At 57.6% G+C, this 22,750-nt stretch overlaps 8 protein-coding genes across 8 annotated transcripts; 5 read left to right on the top strand and 3 right to left on the bottom strand.

Moving 5' to 3' along the window:
* Positions 1–2,799: 2,799 nt before the first annotated feature.
* Positions 2,800–4,253, top strand: V1518DRAFT_409617 (PLC-like phosphodiesterase). The gene is made up of 2 exons (XM_066902412.1): positions 2,800–3,196; positions 3,290–4,253. Exons 1-2 carry the CDS (start codon positions 3,058–3,060, stop codon positions 4,096–4,098), a joined length of 948 nt encoding a protein of 315 aa, XP_066762211.1. The 5' UTR covers positions 2,800–3,057; the 3' UTR covers positions 4,099–4,253.
* V1518DRAFT_409614 (uncharacterized protein) lies at positions 3,898–4,998 on the bottom strand. The gene is made up of 2 exons (XM_066902411.1): positions 4,781–4,998; positions 3,898–4,729 (listed from the first exon to the last, which is right to left on the bottom strand). The coding sequence occupies exons 1-2, from the start codon at positions 4,811–4,813 to the stop codon at positions 4,256–4,258; spliced, it is 507 nt and encodes a 168-aa protein (XP_066762210.1). The 5' UTR covers positions 4,814–4,998; the 3' UTR covers positions 3,898–4,255.
* Positions 4,999–5,392: 394 nt separating this feature from the next.
* V1518DRAFT_370173 (CwfJ C-terminus 1-domain-containing protein-like protein) lies at positions 5,393–6,885 on the top strand (the record flags this gene model as incomplete). The annotated part of the gene is made up of 2 exons (XM_066901312.1): positions 5,393–6,313; positions 6,373–6,885. The coding sequence occupies 2 exons, from the start codon at positions 5,393–5,395 to the stop codon at positions 6,883–6,885; spliced, it is 1,434 nt and encodes a 477-aa protein (XP_066762209.1).
* Positions 6,886–7,255: 370 nt separating this feature from the next.
* V1518DRAFT_424778 (uncharacterized protein) lies at positions 7,256–8,552 on the bottom strand (the record flags this gene model as incomplete). The annotated part of the gene is made up of 2 exons (XM_066905876.1): positions 7,256–8,263; positions 8,319–8,552. The coding sequence occupies 2 exons, from the start codon at positions 8,550–8,552 to the stop codon at positions 7,256–7,258; spliced, it is 1,242 nt and encodes a 413-aa protein (XP_066762208.1).
* Positions 8,553–8,913: 361 nt separating this feature from the next.
* V1518DRAFT_409606 (PHD-zinc-finger like domain-containing protein) lies at positions 8,914–11,297 on the top strand. Its single transcript, XM_066902410.1, has 2 exons — positions 8,914–9,754; positions 9,809–11,297. Exons 1-2 carry the CDS (start codon positions 8,941–8,943, stop codon positions 11,206–11,208), a joined length of 2,214 nt encoding a protein of 737 aa, XP_066762207.1. The 5' UTR covers positions 8,914–8,940; the 3' UTR covers positions 11,209–11,297.
* A 1,901-nt stretch (positions 11,298–13,198) lies between these two features.
* On the top strand, positions 13,199–15,216 carry V1518DRAFT_409604 (uncharacterized protein). The gene has a single exon (XM_066902409.1). The coding sequence runs from the start codon at positions 13,417–13,419 to the stop codon at positions 15,127–15,129; it is 1,713 nt and encodes a 570-aa protein (XP_066762206.1). The 5' UTR covers positions 13,199–13,416; the 3' UTR covers positions 15,130–15,216.
* V1518DRAFT_409602 (uncharacterized protein) lies at positions 15,217–17,524 on the top strand. The gene has a single exon (XM_066902408.1). The coding sequence runs from the start codon at positions 15,395–15,397 to the stop codon at positions 17,231–17,233; it is 1,839 nt and encodes a 612-aa protein (XP_066762205.1). The 5' UTR covers positions 15,217–15,394; the 3' UTR covers positions 17,234–17,524.
* On the bottom strand, positions 17,388–22,469 carry V1518DRAFT_409601 (P-loop containing nucleoside triphosphate hydrolase protein). Its single transcript, XM_066902407.1, has 2 exons — positions 21,801–22,469; positions 17,388–21,735 (listed from the first exon to the last, which is right to left on the bottom strand). The coding sequence occupies exons 1-2, from the start codon at positions 22,387–22,389 to the stop codon at positions 17,738–17,740; spliced, it is 4,587 nt and encodes a 1,528-aa protein (XP_066762204.1). The 5' UTR covers positions 22,390–22,469; the 3' UTR covers positions 17,388–17,737.
* Between the last annotated feature and the right edge of the window lie 281 nt (positions 22,470–22,750).

Below are 22,750 nucleotides of genomic sequence, written 5' to 3'. Positions count from 1 at the left end.
GCTTAGAGCGCCAAACAGAAAGAGCGGGCACACTATGCGCAGGAAGTGTGCCACACATTGCTGTAGGTGTGCGCAATTTGGTGCGGACGCCTATAGTTAGATCTATCACATCCGCGTGAAGACTCCGCGCCTTGCGAGTTGGCCACAACAAAAGAAGCTTCCGCGTAGAGAGCATAACAGCGTGGTCATCGCTCCCGCCGCTGCTGACATCACATGATGCGCACATGTCTGCATCGTGTACAAACCTGATCCGGAGTAGGCGTGAAAAGTTAGCCACGACGTATCCCGTTGTAGTGTCGCTCATTATGGAACTGCTGAATATCATACGCCAATACGCCATTCACGTACGAAGGCCTGCATTTATTTTCCTCTGCGGTTATGCTCTGTTTTGGTCCGCTCGTATTCCGGTCCTTGAACCCGTGTTCGTCGGTTGAACTAGCCCGGCCGTGTCTGTGTGTTCTCTCCGCTTCGGTGCTCATTCCTTGCATGCATGCCTTGCACACCCCTGTTTGGCAGGTCCCAGAAAGCCGCGAATCTGTAGGTAGATTGCCCCCGGCCATATCGTTTGACCACACTATGACATCGTCCCTATATTTACCGATATTGCGGCAAGATTGATTACTTCCGCTGGGCTGCAACTGACAGCGCGCCTGACTGGCTGGCGCGTCGTACGTCCATCGTCCGCACGCTGCGCTTAGAGGTGTATGAAACACACATACACACGCCGTGGGGCTCCGACTGCAATGTTGACCACCAAGGAACGGATCCGGACGCGGACGCAGTTAGCGGCGAATGGCCTACATCCATAGATTTAATCAATTCCGCTATCTGCATGCCAGTTGGCGAGGCTTGTGGCTCCCACAAATAGCATCCGCAATTGCATCGCCGCTGAGGGACTTGTGTTTTGTGCCAACGGATCCGGAATCACGATTCAGCAGTCGCAGTTTTGTAGAGCCTGGGCCGAAACCTTTCACGTGGAAGAGCTCGTTTCGCTGATGTGACAGCAAAGATTTAGACACCGTCCCGTCTGGTGTGAACCACCGATAGCGTCATAGCTGCCCTGCGGAATACAGGACCGTGACGTGGGACCAGCAGGCGTGTGCTGGCCTTTCGCGTGACCGCAGGAGGAATGTTGGCAAGTGTGCTGAGCCAAAGTTTGTCCGTCACGCTTCGTTCCACCATTTTAGAATCGGCCGAGCATTAGTCTACGGCGTTGCTGTCGTCCAAGGCAGAGTACGCTGCAGTAGTGTGCCAGCGAAGCGAGAAGTCTTGGGTACGGAGGTACGCAGCGTGACAGGGCAAATGGCTGGCGGTTTTGATGGCTCGGCCGAATGCGGTACGAAGTCCAACGCGGGCACAGCACGCTAAGGTTGCATATGACACGAGCTAGGTACCTAGCTCTGAATTCAAAGCGCACTGTTGCGGTACAAGGCCAAAGCCCGCCGCGGGGCCGCGTATTTACCGCGGCGGAGAATTGTGTGACATGTCCTACTGCCTCAGACCAACAGTAAACATGCGAAGGCTGATCTCAAATATCCGCGCACGCGTGAATCTATCGAATGGAGTAAGCATTCACATGCTAACTGGAATGTGCACTGTCTGCCGTGCGGAGTACACACAGAAGTGCGATAGGCAGTGACGAAGGCGACGGCGAGGGTTTAATTTCAACGAGTAGAGCTGTACGCATGAGGCAGCAGTTGATGAGAGAAGCAAGCCTGTGATGACAGCTTAATAATACTATTCATATCTATGCATGGGAAGCAAGTCATCACACAGTGCTATAAACTGCGTTTGACGAGAAACGCGGCCAGAAGGCAAGGGGGCTAGCCGTAGTTGTGCAAGCAGGAGCGGTGAGGGCAGCGGCGTACGTTATCACCTTCGGATCCGAAGGATGGTGCGGCCACGATCGTATTGTTTTAGATGTGCTTAGCTTTCAAGCACCGAGGGCAGACAGCTCGAGGGGGGAAGATAGGTGTTGGCAGAATTAGAATAGAGACGGAACGGAACTTGGTGTGGAGGCTAGGGGTAGGCGCAAGGGGCGGCGGGAGGAGCTTCTCGGCGTCCGGCGCTTGTGGCACATTTTTCATGCAAGGCGCGGACCTGGCGGGAGACCTGGAATCGTGGTTCCCCGTGGATCGTCCTGTCCGGCATGTTGTCGCGGATGCCCTCCAGAATCTGGTAAAGATGGTCTGCTGTGTCTACTTGGCGCATTATATTGACTAACCGGACGGCCCAGCCGGATCATACACGGCAGAGGTCTCTGGCACGGAGGAAGCCACGATTCAGCTGCTTACGCAGAGCCGACATTGTCGGACGTCTAGGCAATGGCCAACGCGCGTGCGAGAGGCGTATTGTGGGAGACAGTAGACAAAGAAACAACGTCCGCGCAGAGTAGTGAGCCCGCTAGCACGCGCGGCACAGTTCGTATTCGAAGCCGGTGAAGCAGAGAACATTAGCGGTGCGGCCGCCTTGTCTGGCGGCGGCGGTGGCGGCACCGAACGCCAGCAACACGAGGCCGGCTGCCGGGCCGCGGGCGGATTGCACGCGCGCGAGGCCCGATGGGGAACGGTGACTGGCAGCGTCGTACGGTGCAGGCGTGCGGCATGGCGTGCGCGTGGGCGAAACCTGGAGCCGACGACTGGAAGGGGCTTCCCACTGTGGCCCGTGGCGGCGACGTCGTCACGCGGCGCCGCCGCGCACGTGTCGCGCCGAGTGTCACTGCGGGGCTCGTACCGCAGGCAGCCTGGCGCCGGACTGCGGTCAACGCCACCGCCGTCTGCTAGTTGCTTAGTACGGTCGCTACCTGCTAGTGGCCGTGCCGGGGTGAGCTGAGCACGTCGATGCTCTCGTATTTCGCTCGCCGGACTCGTCGCCGGTGCCGTGCCTGCAACTGCGAGGTCTTGTTGCACTCCGCGTCCGCCGCGTACCCCGGGGCACCCGCAGTGCGCTCTGTAGTTCTGGTTCTGAACACGTCTTGCGCATCCTGCCGGCCCACGGACACACACTCTCGCAGCCCAACCCCGCCTCGCCGCGTGCGCGCGTAGCAACGGCCTGCCTATGCGCGACGACGACAGCACTCGGGGTGGTCGTGTGCCCGATCCGGCAGCCCGGTGGATGTCCGCATACGACGACGCCGTACCGCTGGCCATGCTTTCTATTCCTGGCACGCACAACTCCGCTGCCCATCATGTCTCTCGTACGTCGTTCTCTCCTCTCTTGCTCACGGTTGCAGCCTCGTGCGCACGCGGTTATAAACGCCTTTCAGTCCAGACACGCTAATATTCTGCAGTGCCCTCTGTCCGATGCCAGCGTTCCTCTATCCGCGAACAGCTCGACCATGGCGTTCGCTTTCTTGATTTCCGTCTCTCCAAGCGGTACTTTCCTGGCATCTGCACCACGTCCGTGTCGTCCACTGAACTCTATGCCGTCCACGGCGCCTTCCCCGTTTGCGTCACACACACGGTGTCGTTGGTCACCTTGCTTGGCGCCGTCTACGGATTTCTCGAGCAGCATCCCTCCGAGACCGTGATTATATCGCTCAAAGGCGAGGGCCCGTTTCGCTGGGCTCCACACGAGCTGGCCGATATCCTCTGGCAGACCTACATCGAACCAGACTGCGACCGATGGGTTCTTGACACCCGCATGCCGCTGCTCGGGGCCGCGCGAGGTAAGATCGTGCTGTTCCGCAGGTTTGCCTGCGCGCCCGCCCGGCATAGTTCCTATGGTTTCCCCGCACAGACTTGGGACTACAACACGACGGGCCAGGACACTGTTGACGGCGCGCCGCTCGCGGTCCAGGACTACTGCGAGCTGCAGAGTCCGCGCGAGTACCGGAAGAAGACGGAGCTCGTCACCGAGCACCTGCGCCGTGCCGAGAGCATGTCGTCCGAGACTCTGTTTCTGAACTTCACTTCTGCTGCATACTTCTGGAACCCGCGCCTGTGGCCGCGACATATATCCAACCAGATTCGCGACGGCATACAGTCGACGCTGAGGCATACTCAGGGCCGCTGTGGCATCGTCATCCTCGACTTCGCCGAGGCCAATAACTGGGCACTCGTGTCTGCCATCATCGAGCATAACCAAATTTTACATTAAAATCATTAATCCCGTCGCCGCGCATTGTACAACAGCATACATACCACCAACTTCATAGCTACTGTCATATAGTCCTGTCATTATGACGCACGTTCCTGCTCATCACTCGTCCTTCCATAAGCAAAAATATAGTTGTGAGATGACATCGCTAGCGCTTTTATCGCCGTTTGCTCTGTATCGTCTTGGAGAACACCTGCCATGACGTTGTGGATGGCTTGGATAATGCTGACGGCTTGGAAACTCGACTCGCCGTCCAACCAGTGGAGTTTTTGGATTTCGCAATAGTAGCTGTAGCCGCAGCAGTCGTCGCTGCCGGGTTTGATTTGATTCCCGGAGCGGTCGTTGCGGTAGTCCCAGATGGTGCGCGATTGGCAAGAGCCGTCGCCCCCGCAGTAGGCGATCGTCGCGTAGTAACCCCAGCAGCAGACGTCGACGGTTTGCTGGCACCGTTGCTGGCTCCGCTGCCAGACACCGCCCGTTCTATCTGCTGCAGTATCCGCTGTGCGTTCCTGTCGTTGTGTTCGGCCTGCGACTTTTGTCGGTGCAGATCGCGAAGCGTTCGGTCCATTGACGACTTGTGTCTGCTCGAGACCTCGTGCTGTGAGCGGCCAAGTTTCGAGTCAAGCACGAACTAGACAGTGTCAGTTTTCGGCCTAACAAAATATTCAAGTGGTATGCGTACGGTCTTGCAGGGCTTGCACCAATATTTTGACATATTTTGCACCGTAAGATGGGAGGTAGCGGGGAGCAGGGGAAGGAGAATTGTGAAGGCGAGAGCTCCACTTCATATTGGCGCTTGGGACCACGTTTTCAGAAAGTGTCGAGATGCTCATCGACCTCGAACCTTCAAACTTTGAAAAGTGTCCTCGCCACTGCCACAACCATGGGCGACTCTTCGTCCTCAGCACATCAGCTTTCCCATGGCAGTAACTATCACGGCAGCAGCAGCAGCAGCAGAAGTCATGATAGGACCGCATACTCTTCTGCTCGGAGCAGCGATAGCCGAAACGACCATTCTTACTCGAGCAGTCGACAACGATCAAGCCCACACAAACGGCACGGGGACGACTACAAGCGCTCATCAAAGCGTTCACGGAGAGACACCTCCGATGACGACGAAGATACCAGTAATGACAGATCGCGCTCTCGCAAGGGTATAATACCGCAATCATCGGACGACGATGAACAAGACGCCGAAGGCGATTGGGTCGTCGAAGACGACGACGACGACGACGGCGACAAAGAGACTCCAGCAGCCGCAAAAGAAAGCTCGGAACCGAAACGGGACTCATGGATGCAGACATCGTCCAATAAAGACGGCGGCACTGACGGGTTTGATTTCGGCTCGTTCGCGGCCGATGCTAGCGCGCAGCAGCCGCTACGAGATCGCGGAAAGACAGTATTCAACCGCGTGCCACGACGTCCTGGAGACGCTTACTTTGTGCGAGCGGACAACAGTGACTTCGGGACACCTACATCCCCCATTCCTAGGGAGCCGTTGCCGCCCGTTACGGCAACCAGATCGACAGCTACAACGCACGAACCGGCACCGGCTCCAGCATGGCCTCCTGACGCTACAGCGCTCAACAAGATGAAAGCAGAATACATGAAGGCCAAGCTACGCAAGGCGCCAAACGCTGCCGAGCTCGAAAAAGCCTACATGGCAGCGGTCTCCTCCCGATCTTCCCACAAAGATGGAGTCGACCGCGTCCAAGTCCTCGAGCTCATGGACACGCGCGGACAACTCAGCACACCGAAGAAGAGCGAAGATGAAATGACGCTTTCTGATCTCGTCGCGGAGGAGAAACGGACACGTCGCGGGACCGATGGCGTCGGTGCGAGCTACGACGAAGGCGATATCCTCGCGACACGAATCGCGCGTGACGCGCGGTTCAAGGACGATCTCGAGTACATGGACGAGAATGCAGAAAAGCTCGCGGCGCGGCAATCCAAGAAGAGCAATAGTACCAACCCGGACACTATGATGAACCGCGCCATCGACGATGTGCGAAAGATGGAAGCCATTATCGATAGCTGTCCGCTCTGCATGCAGCCAGAACGGTCCCCGATCGCGCCGGTCGTGGCAATTGGCACGCGCGTGTATTTGTCGCTGCCAACGATGCCGCAGCTTGCGCCATTAGCAGCAACAATTGTACCCATGGCACATAGGCGGTGCACGCTTGATTGCGATGACGACGAATGGGACGAAATTCGTGTAAGTGATGTCGTCGTTCGCGCTCAGGTTTACACAGCGCGCTAACACTGGCTCTCCAGAACTTCATGAAATGCCTTGCACGTATGTACCACGCACAGCGCCGCGGCGTCATATTCTACGAAAACGCCAGCTCCATCTCTCGCCGCCACCACGCGTCCATTGAAGCGATCCCACTCCCCTATGAGCTGGCCGAGACCGCGCCCGCATACTTCCGAGAAGCTCTCCTCTCAGCCGACGAGGAGTGGAGCACGCATGCGAAAATCATAAACACCCTCGACCGCGCGACAAATGGCGGCCTCGGCAAGCGCGCGTTCCGACAGAGTCTCGCAAAGGAGATGCCATATTTTCACGTCTGGTTCTCGCTAGATGGCGGATTTGGCCATGTGGTCGAGGATCCGCAACGCTGGCCGCGCGGTGATCTTTTTGCGCGCGAGGTTATCGGCGGCATGCTGGAGTTGGAGCCGCATGTTATTAAGCGACAGTCACGATGGCAGAAGGGGACGGACCCGAGAGTCAAAGGATTCCAGGCTGCTTGGGAGAAGTTTGACTGGACGATGCAGCTGGCTGAATAATCGGAACCATTTAGTATAGTTGCACGTTGTAGAGAGCAGACAAGCAAAATTTGGCCGGAATGAGAATGTCACAAGAGATGATGCCCTTGCTCCGCCTTCAACACAAGCGAATTGACGCCGCAGAGGCCACAATAGAGAGTGCGTCGTTTAAGTGCACAAAATGATCGGAGCCCAGATAACTTGGAGGAAGCGAGTCGTTCAAGTGCCCATAAAACCGGGTACACCAAAAATCGGGAATACGGAGAGAGAGCGACACGCCCATTCAATAGCCGAGCACAATTAAATGCAACTCCAAATGACAATCTGCTATTCTGACAAAATATTTTTCACTATGTACAAGAACTGGGAATCAACCAAATGCAACTCTGGTTTACACCCAATCTCTGGTGTGTCCGCGCACGAGCTCAAGGACCTTCCAGCCCTTCGTCTCTGGATCAGCGAGGTTCTCAGGTAGTCGGGTGAGCACGATACCATATGTGCTTTCCTGAATGTGGTCTTCCATGCCGGCAGCAACTTCGCCGGTTTTCATGTTTTTGTAGATGCGGACCTCCTGAGAACGGCAGGTGAGGACCAAAACGGGGACGTCATTGGGAGGAAGGAGCTTAGCGGAGGAGATGTCGATACCGCGGATGTCCAGAACGCGGCTGGCGGAAATGAGACCGGCCTCGCGGACTTGCTTGGCGGAGGAGGCCCAGATGGTGTAGGGGACTTCGGATAGCCAGCGTTTGAGGGTATCGTCATCGCTTTTGACGAACGCGTCGATGACCTCAGGAACAATGTAGTCACGGGCTTCCCGGAGGAAGGTCTCGGAACTAAAAGAAGGGTCCATTTCGTGGAACGTCCGCATGACCTGTGCGTACTCTGTCTCGGCGAAGAAGTCACCAATGCGAGCCGCAAAATCACGGATCGAAGACACAAAGGCGTTGTCGGACTCGTCAAGTTTTTGCTTCATGGAGCGGATTGGTTCAAACACAGGCGATTCGGTCCATGACTCCGACTCAGGCTTGGCGTCCTTGTGGACAACCAAGTTCGTACCGGCGTCGTCATTCTCGGTAACAGGCTCGGAAGAGGTAATGATTCCCTTCTTGAGATCCTCCTGGCGCTTCTTCGATTCACGCTCGGCACGGCGCCGCCGACGAATCTCGCGCGCCTCGAAGCCGCCATATCGGCGACTCGAGCCGTCGTCAATGGCTTCCTTGACCTCCTGGTAAATTTTAGTCTCGCGGATGGGGGCGGTAGCTTTCTCGACGGTGTCTGCTGTCGTGTTGACAGCCTCGCGGGTGGACTTGACGAGCGTCGAGTCCCACGCGGCACCGGCAGCGGATCCAACGACGTGGCCAGCCTTCTTGAGGGTGTCTGCTGTCTTGGAAGTGCCAGACTGTAGGCGCATGTCAGCATCGTTCTATGGCACACCTCAACACACGACAACATACTCGAGCTTTTTCATACGCCTCCCGAGCGCGACGATACGCATCGCTCTCAGACATCTTACCAGTCTCATCCTGGAGTGCCTTGATATTGTCCTGGAGCTCCTTGGACTTCCCCCATTCCTCACGAAATGTGTCAACAAACACCTGATACGGAGATTTCCGGTTCTGGTTGCCGGTGTCCTCGGCCCCGTGGGGAGTGGAGGAATGGAAGGGACGTCGGTCCGAGACCGAGAGCATGCAGGGTGTCGTTGTTAGTGGCGGCGGGAGGGCGGACAATAGTGCGAGCCGGCCCCGGGGGTGATGCGCTAACCGCTGTGGCGGAGCAGCGCCGCGACGCAGAGCAGCTGCGGCGCGGAACATGGCGCGACGACGAGCAGATGAAGGGGGAGAGGGAAGAAGTATGGAGAAGCAATGGGTGTGCAGTTTGGTAAGTATGTGGAAGCTGTCGAGATTTTTCGCTAGTGGCAATAGAGTTCTGCGCACATGACTCAGCGGCGACGCAAGTAAGGCTTTAAACGTCGCGCAGCACAGCACTTGTGCGGCTGAACTCCAGGGGTCATCACGGACGAGAGATGTATGCGAGCCCTCGTGTACTTGTCCTACACAAACTTCACCCATCACGTCCATGATCGCGGGCGTGCGCGAAGAGCATTTGGAGTACGCGGACGATGCGCGGTGCGAGGACGCGTGCGTCGCGTGGGAGCTGCGCGCGCAGAAGCGGCGGCGGTTGCTGCTGCTGGATGCTGATGCGGACACGACGATGACGACGATGGGAGAGACAGTGGCGATAGACCCAGCGCTGATAGCACTGACCCATAGTAGCAGTGGTGATAAGGACACGGTTGATGGTGATGCTGGCGCCGACGACGCTGATGACGAAGACGAAGACGAAGGCGAGGACGACGCTGGTCGCGACGCGACAACTGCCTCAGAGTCAACAACAGCACGCGTACGCGAACGGTCCTTGCCAGTTCAATCACGAACACCAGCACGACCAACAGCAACCACACCGGCGCCAGCCAGCACAACAAACGCGACAGCACAAGATGACCGGCCACGCGAAGAGCGATCGTACAAGGAGTTCCACCCCGACCTGACTCCCGAAATGCCGCTCGCATTTGTCGATGGACCCCCCGTCGCACCCACCAACGGGTCGTCTCGCATTAGGCGGGGTCGTTCCACGCGACCTGGGGCTCGGCACACGCTCGCCGCAGGAACGACGACAGCTCACGTGGAGTTAAAGAAGCCCGTTTTTCGAGAGCTGCGGCGAACACATCATGGTGCTGCTGCTGATGATGGCGAGGAGTTATTTTCCGCGTCTTACAGGGGAGAAAGACGGCGGACACGGTTTGTGATGCCAGAGCATTATATTCGTTCGGAGCGGATTGATATGGAGCCAGAGGATCCGGACACAGTTGAGTACGATATGGACGAGCAGGGTGAGTATGAAGTTGTGTGTTCTGCGCGAATTACGGCAGACTAACTTTAAGTAGATGACCAGTTTTTGATCATTATCAACGAGGAGCGACGGAGGAAATATTCGGCGACTCCAATATCGCGTATGGTGTTTGAGGTGATCATGACGAAGCTGGAAAAAGAGTGGTTTGCGCTGCAGACGCGCATGCCGCGACGGGCACGCGGATCAGGCACAGGCGCGTCTGGTGCCGCGACTGGCGGTGGCAGCGGGCTCAGCAGTGGCGTCGGAGCCGATACTGGAGAGGGTGACGCGGAAAGCGAGAATGATGAGTCGCGTTGCGCGATCTGCGACGACGGCGAGTGCGAGAATAGCAACGCGATCGTGTTCTGCGACGGGTGCAACGTCGCGGTGCACCAGGACTGCTACGGCGTGCCGTTTATTCCCGAAGGCCAATGGTTTTGCCGGCGATGCATGGCGGGCGTGCGACGTGGGGTGGGCTGCATTTTTTGCCCGTCCCACGCTGGCGCGTTCAAACAGACCGACACCGGCGCGTGGGCGCACCTACTATGCGCACTGTGGATCATGGAGGTTGGAATTGGCAACACGGTGTACATGGAGCCGATCGAAGGCGTATCACGCGTACCGCGGCAACGGTGGAAGCTCGTATGCTACATCTGCAAGCAGAAGCAGGGTGCGTGCATCCAGTGCACCAACAAGAGCTGCTACAGCGCGTTCCACGTGACCTGCGCCCGGCGGGCAGGGCTGCAGCTGAAGCTCAAGAGCACCGTGGCAGCGGGATTTGAGGATCATCGGCAGCTGGAAGCGTACTGCGAGCGGCACTGTGATGCGGAGTATTTGGCTTTGCGGGACGTAAAAGGCATGGTGTTGCGGGCGCAGAATCACTACGCGGCATTAGCCGCTGCGGCCGCGGAGGCAGCGGAGAAGCGGCGAGAGCTGCCGCGAATCAGGTTGAATTTGACGAGTCTGACTGCGCGGACGGGGCCGACGAAGGACGTGGTGGAGTCAACGGTGTCGGCGGAGGAGCACGAGGAACAGCCCAAGGGAGCGACGCGCGTGGTTTGGAAGACGAATCTGGGAGCGCCGGTGGTGCCACATGTGATCTATCGGCGAGTGTGCGATGCGGTTGCAGTGTACGGGATAGTGAAGCGCAAGGAAGCTGTCGCGACGCTGTGCCGGTACTGGAGTCTGAAGAAGGAGCTGCGCCGCGGCGCGACGTTGCTGCGAAGGTTGCAGGTCGCAAGCGAGAGCATGCCGGATAAAGAGTTCCGGGACGCAGCGGCCGCGGCACGCAAGCTGGAGTTTGCGCGGGTGCTGAGGGAAGATCTCGCGAAACTTGTGCGGATGGCGGAGGTAGTTGTGGAGCGAGAGCGCGTGCTTGGGGCGATGGCAGGGGTAGTGGTCGAGGCCCAGGCTGCCGCGCGCGGGGTGGTGCATGACAGCACGAACGGTGGCTGAATAGCTGGCTAGCTAGCGCGCGGAAGAGAGAATAACGACGGTGCCCATGTACGATAAAGTACCATAGTACAATGAAGTTTTAGCGAAGACTGAGTGTAGATTCGGAGGCGAGATGAAGCGGTTGCAGGGCATACCGAAGCGAGCAAGGGACCGTGGGAGGCGAGGTGGCACGGGGCAGAAGCGGGCGAGTGGTGAAGGGCAACGGGGCAATCCGTACCTGACAGATGGCGGCGGGCTTACGGCAATACGCAACTGGCGTGCAGCCCAGCGCAGCAACGTTATCCTATCGTCTTACGCAGACAGACGGATGCACGCCACGTTGCTGCTCATGCCGTGCGTGGCTGCATGGGTGAAGTGTCATGCAGTCGTGTTGGACGGAGGGGTGTAGCAAGACGACGACGATCAGGGCCTGACGGCAACGCGCGTGTGTTGCACACGCGAAACGCGTGCACGTAAACAATCACGCACAGAGAATGACGTTGTCGCGTGGCTGGTGGTGCCGCGCGCCGCAGCGGCACAGCGGCGCACACAGGGGCAGCGCCGTGGCTGTGCACACGTCAGACGCCAGCACGCGCACAGCGCACAGGCGCGGATGTGGCTGGATAGATTCTGCCCCTGAGTGGCTCGCTGGCCGCCAGGCGCCACTGCCGTGTGCGGGCGCGGGGCTCGCATGGCTCAGTCTGGCATGTGGCGTGTGGCAGTTTGGCAGGGCCGCATACTGGGCGGCGCCTGTGTCGCTCCAGAGCACGCGGCTACGCTCGCAGCGCAGCATATATGGAGCAGCAGAAGTAGTTGCGGCCGCAGTGATGGCAGTAGTGGCAGAATACTAGTAGTGCTGCTGGCTGCAACGCCATTGCCAGCGTGCAGAACTGGTGATTCGAGGCAACGGCACTCTCGGAGAAGAGCGATGCCGTTCGCACGCGGCGCCGCGTGGGGCTCTCTGCGGCACGATGGCAGGCCCCTGAATGAGGCGCCCTGCGGCGCAGCAAGGCACAAGAAATGGCGCGTGGCGCAGGGCGCCAGCGGACGGCGCAGCATCGCGACCGAAGCGTGCAGCTGTCAATCCTCCGCTGTCTTCCAGTTCCGCTTCCAGATGATGCCCACGGCGCCGCCGCACATCGCCGACACCGATGCATGCACGGGCGCGGCGCACACGTGAATGTCCTACGCATCACGCCTCCTCCGTGTGCGGCATCGTTGACGTCAGTCGATGAAGAGCAGCCGGGCGGCCGGGGGCGGGAACGGAGGCACGACAACAACGGGTCAGCGGCGACGGTGACTGCTGGAAGTGCAGTACCGCAACTTGCAGATGCTTGGAGCGGACTCGCAGTAATCGCTACGATTTCGATCAAGCAGCTGCAATTGCCTCTGGGCATGCACGCCGAGACATGATGCGAAGAGCGTAGTACTCAATTGGATAGAAGGGCGTAAGTCATTGCGCGCAGCACGTAAAAATCATTGCATCGAAGTTCGCACAATTGTAACAGGCGATGGCTATGTCAGACTCATGAGCTATTTGGCAAACGTCAAAGTCAAGAGCATAATGGCACCCCGCAAAGCCAGTCAATCAGGGCCCACACGCCTGCGAGCTAGAGTACATAGTCGTGACTGGTAAGCGAGGGGAACACAGTCAACGAGCGCTCGTTGCTTGAACAGCCGGGAAGCGATCGCCAGCAACGCGGAGATACGTTTCCGGCGGGGCGCCGAGGCAGTTTCCGAGACGCGAGCAGCAGCTCCTTCGCTTGGGGCGCACGCGGCGGCCGTGCGGTGAGACAGAGACGTCTGGCGAGGGCAGCGGAGGGGAATTGGTGATAGTGGACGGCGGCAGTCGTTGCGAAGTGCGCGGGGCCACACGGCGGCGGCGCCGCACTTAGGCGCACCGCCCCCGCCGCGCCGCGTGCACCGCCACACCCCGCGCGTGCCTGGCGGCATCCCTGCGAATATATCTGATCCTCTTCCCCGCTCTCCTTCTCCACTCTCCTTCACAAACGCTGCTCCGCCCCCGCCGACCCCCGCTTCCGGCACCCTCCCATCCCCGCCACAGTGTCGCGCCAGCACCCTCCAGGCGACGGGTGCGTCGACGACGACGAAGGTGACGGCGGCGAAGACGACACCGCCGCTCCCCGCCCCCTTCCAGCAATTGCGTTCCCGCCGCCTCCGTCCTCCATCCTCCCGCATCCTCCCCATTCTGGGCCGTTACTCCCCGTCATGATGGCCGCACAGCAGCGCTGGTTTGCTCACGCAAACGCACCCTTTGATTCGCTCGACCCGTACTATGCCTATGTCCCAGCCATGTCCGACGAGCAGCAGCAGCAGAACCTACAACATATGCTTCTCTTTCCTGATGGTGCCGCGCTGAGCTCGCCATCTACTCAGTCTGACTACGCTGCCTCCTATGTCCTGCAGTACGCGCCGTCTTCGCTCGACCATCCCCCGCTGCCACAGCAGCCAAGACTCCTGCAACAGCAGCCACGACAATTCGGACAGCTTGGCCAGCTTGGCCAGATTGACTCGCACAACATCGGTCTGATACCATCCACAATGCGTGGCACACAGCCTCCGCCGCCTGCGCAGCCAACATACGTGGACTCTTCGCTTTTCGCATACCACTCGCTCTCCTCGACCCCCTCTGTCTCCGTCTCGGCCACTACAGCATCAAGCCCGCATCCCTACGACACCTACGGTGCCGTTTCCCTGCGCGAAACCGACCAGCAGCCACAGCCTCCTCAGCAAGTACCCCAGCTACAACAGCCGTCACAACTACAACAGGCTCCGCAGACGACCTTCCCTTTGATGTCTGCGGACCTCATGTACAACAGCATAGGTGTTGTCCCGCCGTCCTCCGCACTCCTCGACGCCGCGCCCGTCTCGCTACACCCCGATACCACCAACGGCGCCGCTGTACCCCCCTCTGGCGGCACTAGTGAGATGATCCCGCGACACACGTCCTCTGCCATGGATTACACGACCACGCCTATATTTCGGCAGACTCCAATGGACTACATGCGACGCGTGAATTCGGACCTGAGCGACTTCAAGTCGATGGCGCTGAAGGGCGCCGCAGCCGCCGCCACAGCAGCGTCCGTGCCGCCACAGGTCCGTGCCAGCATTAGCGCGCTGCCGCCGTCGGCGCCCACCGCCAACGTCGTTACCCCCGGCGTCGGCGGCGCCTCTCCCCGCCATCCTACCACTGCTCGACACTCGCATTCACACTCTCCGCCAGCACCCGCCGCCGCGACCATCGCTGCCTCCAGTACAAGCTCCGCCGACGGCAAGCGACTATGCGAGATCTGCAAGAAGCGCTTCAAGAAGCTCGACGACCACTTGTGGACGCACAGCGCCGAGCCGAAGCCACATAAATGTCGCGCAGGATTTACGGATGGTCGGGTTACCTGTCAGTATGTCAAGATGGGCTTCGCGAGGGTCGCGGATCGAAATCGCCACGAGCTGAAGCACTATGTCGGCCGGTTCGTGTGCCCCTTCGGCGCCGACAACTGCAGGATCGGCAGCGAGCGGTTCGGGCGACTTGACACCTTCAAGCGGCATCTACGGACAGTCCACGGCGTCTCCGCAGCGACTGGCCGGGCAGCGGCCGCCAACACTGCGGCGAACTCCCCAAGTTCCGTCACCGCCTCGAGCTCGCCCGCCAGCATGCGCTCCACCTCCGTCACCACAGACACCCCTGCCACGGGATCCGAGTTCCTCGATCCCGCCGCAGCCGCCGCGAGTAGGCCACAGCCACGCAGGCGCAACAAAAATCGCAAGTTCTCTGCGTCGGATGAGCCGCTCGAGTGCGCAAACTGCAGTAAGACGTACTTTGGCGTGGATGCGTTCGTCGGACATCTCAACGATTGCACATACGCAATGATGCATCCCGGCGAGGACGGAATCTCTGGCCTTGGGATCGACGAGTCGGAGTAACGAGGATACATCTACACATTTGCATACACATACCTACAAGCAGCTGGCATGATAGTAGTAATAAAACAGTTGGGTTTGGACAAGAATCTGGTTGGGACTAGTAGAAGCTGTGGCATAACTGTTGCGCGGCGCGGCTGTTTCTGGAAAGACCAAGTCACCATCATTGTCAGAGCTTACATTGCGACGTTCTAGTACCATCCGCTCTCCACATACCGGCACTCCTGACCAAACTCCCTCCTCCCCGTCCACAACCACCACCCTAACGATGCGGCTGGTGGTGTACGGTGCATCCAGCACGGTGCTTGCGGTCGGCGTCGTGTTATCTGCGTTCCAGCGCCGGCCGAACTTCTACTCGGCCACGATCTACCTCGCACAGTCCAACGCGTGCCTGATGGCGCTTGCTAACATGGGAGTTTTCATCGCGGTGCTGTTTGGCAGGCTCGTGCAGACGATTCTGTTTGGCGCGTTACGGCCAGTCGAGATCGAGCGGTTGTACGAGAAGACATGGTATGCTGTCACGGAGACATGTCTTGCGATGACGATATTTCGCGATGAGTTCGACGCGCGCTTCCTAGTGATGTTCACCACCTTGCTGTTCCTCAAAATCTTCCACTGGCTCGCAGCTGACAGGGTCGAGTACATGGAGCAAACCGCGCCGGTGCGGCCGCGGCTATTCCACTCTCGTGTCGCTGCCACTCTCCTGCTCATCAACGCCATCGACATGTGCCTGATCCGCTATGCACTCGAGGATATCCTGATGCGGGGCCCTAACATGATGGTCATGTTTGCATTTGAATTTGCCATTCTTGAGACATCGGCAATGGCAATCGCGGGCCGCTATGTGCTCGCGCTGATCGAGCTTCGGGTCGTCGCGCGCGCCGGCGGCGAGGAGGACACGTGGGAGCGCAAGGGCGAGTTCATGTTCTACCTCGATCTCGTCGCGGACTTCATCAAGCTCTTCATTTACCTCACCTTCTTCCTGCTCGTGCTCACTGTGTACGGCTTGCCTTTGCATATTGTGCGCGACGTGTACCTAACCATGCGCTCTTTCACACAACGCATCCGCGACTTTGTGCGCTATCGTCAGGCGACCTCGCAGATGAACAGCAGGTACCCCGACGCGACCGCGGAGGAGGTTCAGAGGGAGAACATCTGCATTATATGCCGCGAGGAGATGATCGTCGCGACGTCCGACGCAGTAGCAAGCGTACCTGGGGGATCCGGAACAACGCCAACTCCGCCGGCGCAGCGTGAGCGCATGCGCCCAAAGAAATTACCATGCGGCCATGTTTTACATTTTGGATGCCTTCGAAGCTGGCTCGAGCGACAGCAGAGCTGTCCGACGTGTCGACGACCAGTGCTAGGGCCGGCAGCCAACACTCCTCTCGCTCCTGCCGTCGCTGTCCCTCCAACCCCACCCCCCGCTCCGCATCAACCTCCACAGCAACCACAACCACCTGCACACGTACAGGCACCCCCACAGCACGCCAACCAGCGCCCTGCAGCCAACCCAACTGTCACCGTCGCACCACAACCATCCACACACAACCACCAACCCAACTTCGCTCACCCCGCCCAGTTACCACAATCATCACAATCACAATCAGAACAATCAGCACGATTCCCAACAACTCCCGCAACACTCGCCGCACCTCTCTCTCTTCCCACCGATTTTGCGCTCCCACAGGGCTGGGCGCTGCTCCCGATGCGCCAGCTCGCAAACGGCGTCCAGCAGCTCCAGATCCGGGACAATGTGTGGCTCACACTCGCGTCCGTGCAGTATGTGGCGCCGCTGGGCAACGGACTTTATGGGCCACCACCGGCAGGGTATGCAGACCGTGCGACAGCTGGATCTGAGGTGGTTATGCAGAGCAATCAGACCACAGCAAGTCCCGATGAGCCATCATCTAGAACAGAAGCTTCCGCCGCAGCAACTAACACGGAGATTACACCAACACCAACCACAGACATCCCTACCTCGCCTATAGCCACCACGACAGCTATATCATCAACCTCAGCTCTATCTGAGACTACAACCTCTACGACACACCGAAACCCACATCGCTTGCCAACCCTAGAAGACGCCACTGACAATGACCCATAGGAGGCGACATCTCTTTCTGTAATTAGTTCACCTTTTCTTTTCGCATGCACATACGCATCTTTGCACTGGCGCAGGGACGGTTGTCATATAGTTTATCAAAAGAACGTGATTCCCAACTAAAGCTAGTTGCTGTAATTCGAAGGGGGGTTACACAATTTGGATCAATTTCATGTACCATTTCAATGCTACGTGATTGTCATTTACATCACAGAACTTTCCACCATTGCGAACTATTCTGCCCGATTGAAAAATGGAAATAAGTTATCTCTATAGTAAAATCAATGAATGCGGATCAAACAAAACAAAGTGTGGCCCCCAAGGGCATTCCCTTCTTTCCAAACCAGAACACAGCAAGTAGCATCAAAGTCACCCAAAAAAAACCAGAAAACACGCCCTTTCGGTGCTTGGCGTGTTTTTTGATGCTCCCCAGCGAGCCTATGCATTACCAACGTCCAGTTGCAGCGGACCTAATCCCCCATACGCAGGATTAAATGACTGATGAATTTACTCTTCCTTCTTGTCCTCGACAACCTCGGCGCCGCTCTTCAGCGGGTCCGTCGACGAGCCGCCCTCAGTGACAAGTCCACCTTGTTTGCAGAGCGAGTAGAACATCGAGTTAGGATCCGCGAGCAGATTCGCGGGCGTGTCGAACTCGGCGACCTTGCCAGCGGAGAGTACGACGATCTTGTCGCTGTCAATGATGGTGTTGAGGCGATGCGCAATGGTGAGAATCGTACGGTCCTTGAACTCCTTGCGAATTGTCTCCTGTAGGATCTGATCGGTCTCGACATCTACGGCTGCGGTGGCCTCATCGAGCACGAGGATCTTGGACGGCGTCAACAGCGCACGCGCGAGCGACATCAGCTGGCGCTGGCCAACCGACAAGTTGGAGCCGGCCTCGGCAACACGAGCATTCAGGCCGCCCTCGAGCTTCGAAACGTGCTCCTTGAGATGCGAGAGCTCGAGAACCTCCCATAGCTCAGTGTCATCGTGAGCGTGAGAAGGATCCAGGTTGTCGCGGATGGTGCCCTCGAACGCCTGAGAGTCTTGGGGGATGATCGCAAGGCGGTGCCGCAAATCGCTCAAGCCGATCACCGACGTGTCCACATTGTCAATATCGATATGGCCGTCAACAGGCTCAATCATGCGAAATAACGCAAGCGTAAGCGAACTCTTGCCAGCTCCAGTTCGGCCAACAATGCCAACCTTCTCACGCGGCTTGATATGCAAGCTGATGTCCTTGAGAACAAGATCAAGGCCAGCGCGATACCGGGTGGAGTAGTGGTCAAAGATCAGCTCGCCGGCAGTGGGCCACGATGCTGGCGGACGATGGTTGGGCACAATCATGGGAGCCTCGCTGGGGAGCTTGGAGTACTCCAGGACACGCTCAACGGAGACAGTATTAACCTCGACCTCGACTGTCATACGGACAATCCACGACAGCGACTGCGTGATCTGAAGAGCGTAACTCATGGCAAGACCAACGAGACCAGCGCGGACACGGCCGGAAGAGACAGTAACGATTGACAAACCAGCAGCAGCGAAGATAATCATGGAACCGATAAGCTCCAAGCGAACAGACAACCATCTGTTAGCGCTGATAGACGGGAAATACGCACGCAAATTGTAGTCCACATAGTACTCATTCACATTGTTGAAACGATCAATCTGGCGGAACGCGCGAATGGTGCTGAGACCGCTGAGAGACTCTTGGAAGTGAGCATAGATGGGACTGCGCGACACAGAATCCAGACGTTTAAGCTCGCGCGAAGTCCTCAGGTAGTAGCGCTGGAAGTAGAGATATAAAACAGCGAGAGGAATGATAAGCACAACGAATGCGGGCGTAGTGGTGGAAATAACGAGCAGCGTGAAGCCAACACGGATGGTATTGTTGAAGAACATTGAGAACACGCGCGTCAGGACCTCATCAATGCGGTAAATATCCGTGGTGAATCGGTTAATAATACGGCCGATCGGCGTAGTGTCAAAGAATGACATGGGGCTGCGAACGACGCTCTCAGCCATGCGATTATGCAGAGTGCGAGCAGCCTGGATCGTGCAGAAAATGAACAGAACGAGAGTGTAGCAAACGGTAAGAGCCGAGGCGAAGACACCGAAGAACAGGTAAACGCCCAGGTACATTCCGACATGAGGATTATCGCCAGCTTCTGTGTTGATCTCAGACCAATGCTCAAGCCAGACGTTTCCTAGCACCGAAATTCCCTGGGAAGCAATTAAGAGAGCCATGAACAGAACGACACCAAACAAGTTTGCAGCCTTGGCATATTCCTTGTACACAGACCACTTGACCTGACCCTGCTCGGAGTGCTCCTTTGTCTGGCGCGATCGCTTCTGAGCCTCCTCATCAACAAGACGGGGACGGCGGATACTAGCGGTACTGGCACGACGAAGAGTAATACGTGACGTAGTGCGGGCAAGCTTATCAAGTCCTTCCTCCTCAGAGGAGTCAAAGTCCTCAACTTCCTCGATGGCAACCTCTTCAGAGGAAGGAGGAATGACAACAGTCTCTTCCTCAACATTGGCGGCGGGCTTCTTACCGAATTCCTTGATCAGGGTGTAAATCTCAGATTCCGCCGCAATAACATCCTTGTACGGGCCTTGCTCGACAATTTCACCCTGACGAAGCATGGTGATGTTAGAAGCCTGGGTGAGCACTGTGATTGCGTTGGTAGCAAGGATACGAGTCTTCGTAGCAAGCAGACCATCTGGACCCAGAACATTGTCAATCAGGTGGCGGCCGACGTGCTGATCGACGGCGGACAGAGGATCATCGAGAACGTACACGTCAGCGCGAGCATAGACAGCACGCGCGAGAGACAGACGGGCCTTCTGGCCTCCAGACAGCGAGATACCTTTCTCACCAACAATCGTCTCATCACCATCAGGAAGGGCAAGGAAGTCCTCCTTGAGAGCGCATGCGTAGATCGTTTTCTCGTAGAATTCAGCCTGGAAGCGAGAACCAAAAGTGATGTTGTCCTTGACAGTGGCATTCATGATCCACGGTGATTGAGCGGCATAAGCAATGCGACCGTGAACAGTAACTTCACCAGACTTCTTAAATAGATCACCGAGAATAGCCTGCATGAAGGCCGACTTGCCAGATCCAACACGGCCGACAATGCAAGCAAGTTCGCCCTTCTTAGCAGAGAAATTGATCTTAGACAGGGCCGGAGCGTGGTTGCCATGCTCATCCCAGAGGAAGGTACCGTTGCGGATGTCAACAGTCTCCTCGCCCACTTCAGTGACGGCGTCCTTACGTTGAACAGCATTGTCCTGGAGCTCAGAGGCGAGCAAAAACTTCTGGAGACGGCCAGCGGCGACGGAAGACTCAACGAGCTGCGTGATCGCCTGCGGGAACATGGCCAGCGGAAAGGTAAGCAAGTTGAACAGCGACAGTGCGGGGAAGACAATATCGGTGGAGAGCGGGATGCCGGAGGTCAAAACGAAGAGACCAAACGTAGAGCAAGACACAAGGAACGGCGCACAAGCCCAGAGGAAGGACGAGACAGCGGAGAAGATGCCCATGACCTTCAAGTTCTCGAGCTCAAGATCGTTGCGAACGTGCGACAGCTTATCCATGTAAGGCTTCTCCCAGCCATAGAGCTTGACACTCTTGATGTTTGTGAGAATCTCAGTGGTAAGGCGGGTACGCTGGTCCTTGGTCTTCATCTGAGCTTTCTGCAGCGCACGCTGCTTGCGGGCAATGTAGCCGTTTGTGGGAATCATAACGATCATGACGAAGACACCAGCCCACATGCTGTTGCCAAGCAAGCTGTACAAATTGTACAAGCAGAGGAAAATCTGAAAGGGACCGGACCACAGAACCTGGCCGTTCTGAGTGATATCCTGCAGACGTTGGGCATCGACGGACATGAGATTAACAATATCACCAGTGGACGATTGAGCTTTAGCCTCGCCAGAAAGAACGACGGCCTTCCGGTAGATGCTGGAGACGAGCGCCGACTTAACTTGCATGCCGACAGTCATTGTCCGCTGGAAATGCTGGTGCTGACACGCGGTCTGGCCTATGGACGTGAAGAGCATGCCGAACGCGATGATAACACCACCTGTGAAGGGCTCAGGATGGCCCTCAGTGTAGGCGTTGATGAAAAGGATAAGATCGCGGAGCAGTCGAGGTTGAGAGAACGCAAGGAGATCATTGACAACCTTGAAGGCGACACCATAGAGGTACTGCGAGCCAAACGCCTTCATGAGAGCCCAGACCATCGACGGCTTAGCCAACTTCTTCTGCCTATTCCATTGGTTCTCGAAGAGCACACGACACTCGCCGGTCTTGTCGCCTTTGGCAAGGCCAGGCATGTCATCCTCGGTGAGGAAGGTTTCATAGCCGAGCTTCATCATGGGAGTCATCCACGAGAAGGTAAGGCGGGAGAGGATGTTGGCGCGATCGAGCGGTGACTCGTCGGCCTCGTCAGCAAGCGCCTCATAACCGGATCGGGCCTTGGGAACAAATGCCTCGACTAAAAAGATAGGAAGCGATCAGTAATGCAGAAGCCAGTTGAGATAAGAAGAGGGTCAGACATACGGACAAAGATGACGATCGAGAGGATAAAAGTGAAACCGAAGGTCGAAACGAATGCCGGGTTACTGAGGTGGGCCTCGCGGTTAACAAATCCAACGAGACGCACGGCGTCAGTGAGGATGACAAAGATCCAGTAAAAGAGCAGAACGCCATTCGCGAAGCGCGCCCGATTGTGCTCAAGGTGATGCATGTACATGGCAACGAGCAAACCGAAAAAATTGAGCACGGTGGCATAGATGCGGAGATCGAGCAACGAGTCAGCATAGACGTCGAGCTGTAGACGGGCGTAACCCAGGGTCGCGAGAGCATCGATGGCAACAAGAGCGAGCTTAGTCCAGTAGTGCCAGTTTTTCTTAGTGGGGACCGGCTTGACATGGAGCATCTTTGAAATCTCAATGGATCCACAGACGATGATGAACAGCGAGACGAAATCGATCAGTACACCGTCTGCAAAGCATGGCGTAAAGTCATAGCTGTTCGACACTGGACCCCAGCCCTCGTCGGAGCGACAGAAGCTGAAGGAGTCAGGAATCGGGTCATCGAGGAAAAAGTCGAGGGTGCCCAGGGGGTTGTAGGTAGACACAGCCGGCATTGTGGCCGCGGTGTGCTGCTAGATGCTGCTGCCGGAGGCGAGAGGAAGGCGGTAAGGAGACCGACGAGGAAGGCAAGAAGGAGGAGCGCGGGAAGAAGCGCACGGAACTGCGACGCACCGCTTTAAGACCGCCCAGCGCACGGGGCCGCGCTAACCTCCGCGCGCGTCCCCGGCTCCCGCTGCCGTCGACCCGCTCTTGGCTGACCCGTAACCAAAGCGGCAAGTCCGCAATAAGGTAGAGCCAGCAGTGAAGGCGTCTAACGTGCGGGTCGGGTCCGATCGCGTGCGCTGGCCCGCAGCTCCGGTCTGGGGCGCCGCGTCCGGCGCGGCGGTACCTAAAGTCCGCGCGTGCTGGAAGCCG

This window comes from Limtongia smithiae (assembly GCF_038497785.1).
Source record: "Limtongia smithiae strain NRRL Y-17922 unplaced genomic scaffold V1518scaffold_1, whole genome shotgun sequence".
In the NCBI taxonomy this organism is placed as follows: domain Eukaryota; kingdom Fungi; phylum Ascomycota; class Lipomycetes; order Lipomycetales; family Lipomycetaceae; genus Limtongia; species Limtongia smithiae.
Note: the sequence above shows the minus strand (reverse complement) of the source record. Positions and strands in the feature narration are given on the sequence as shown.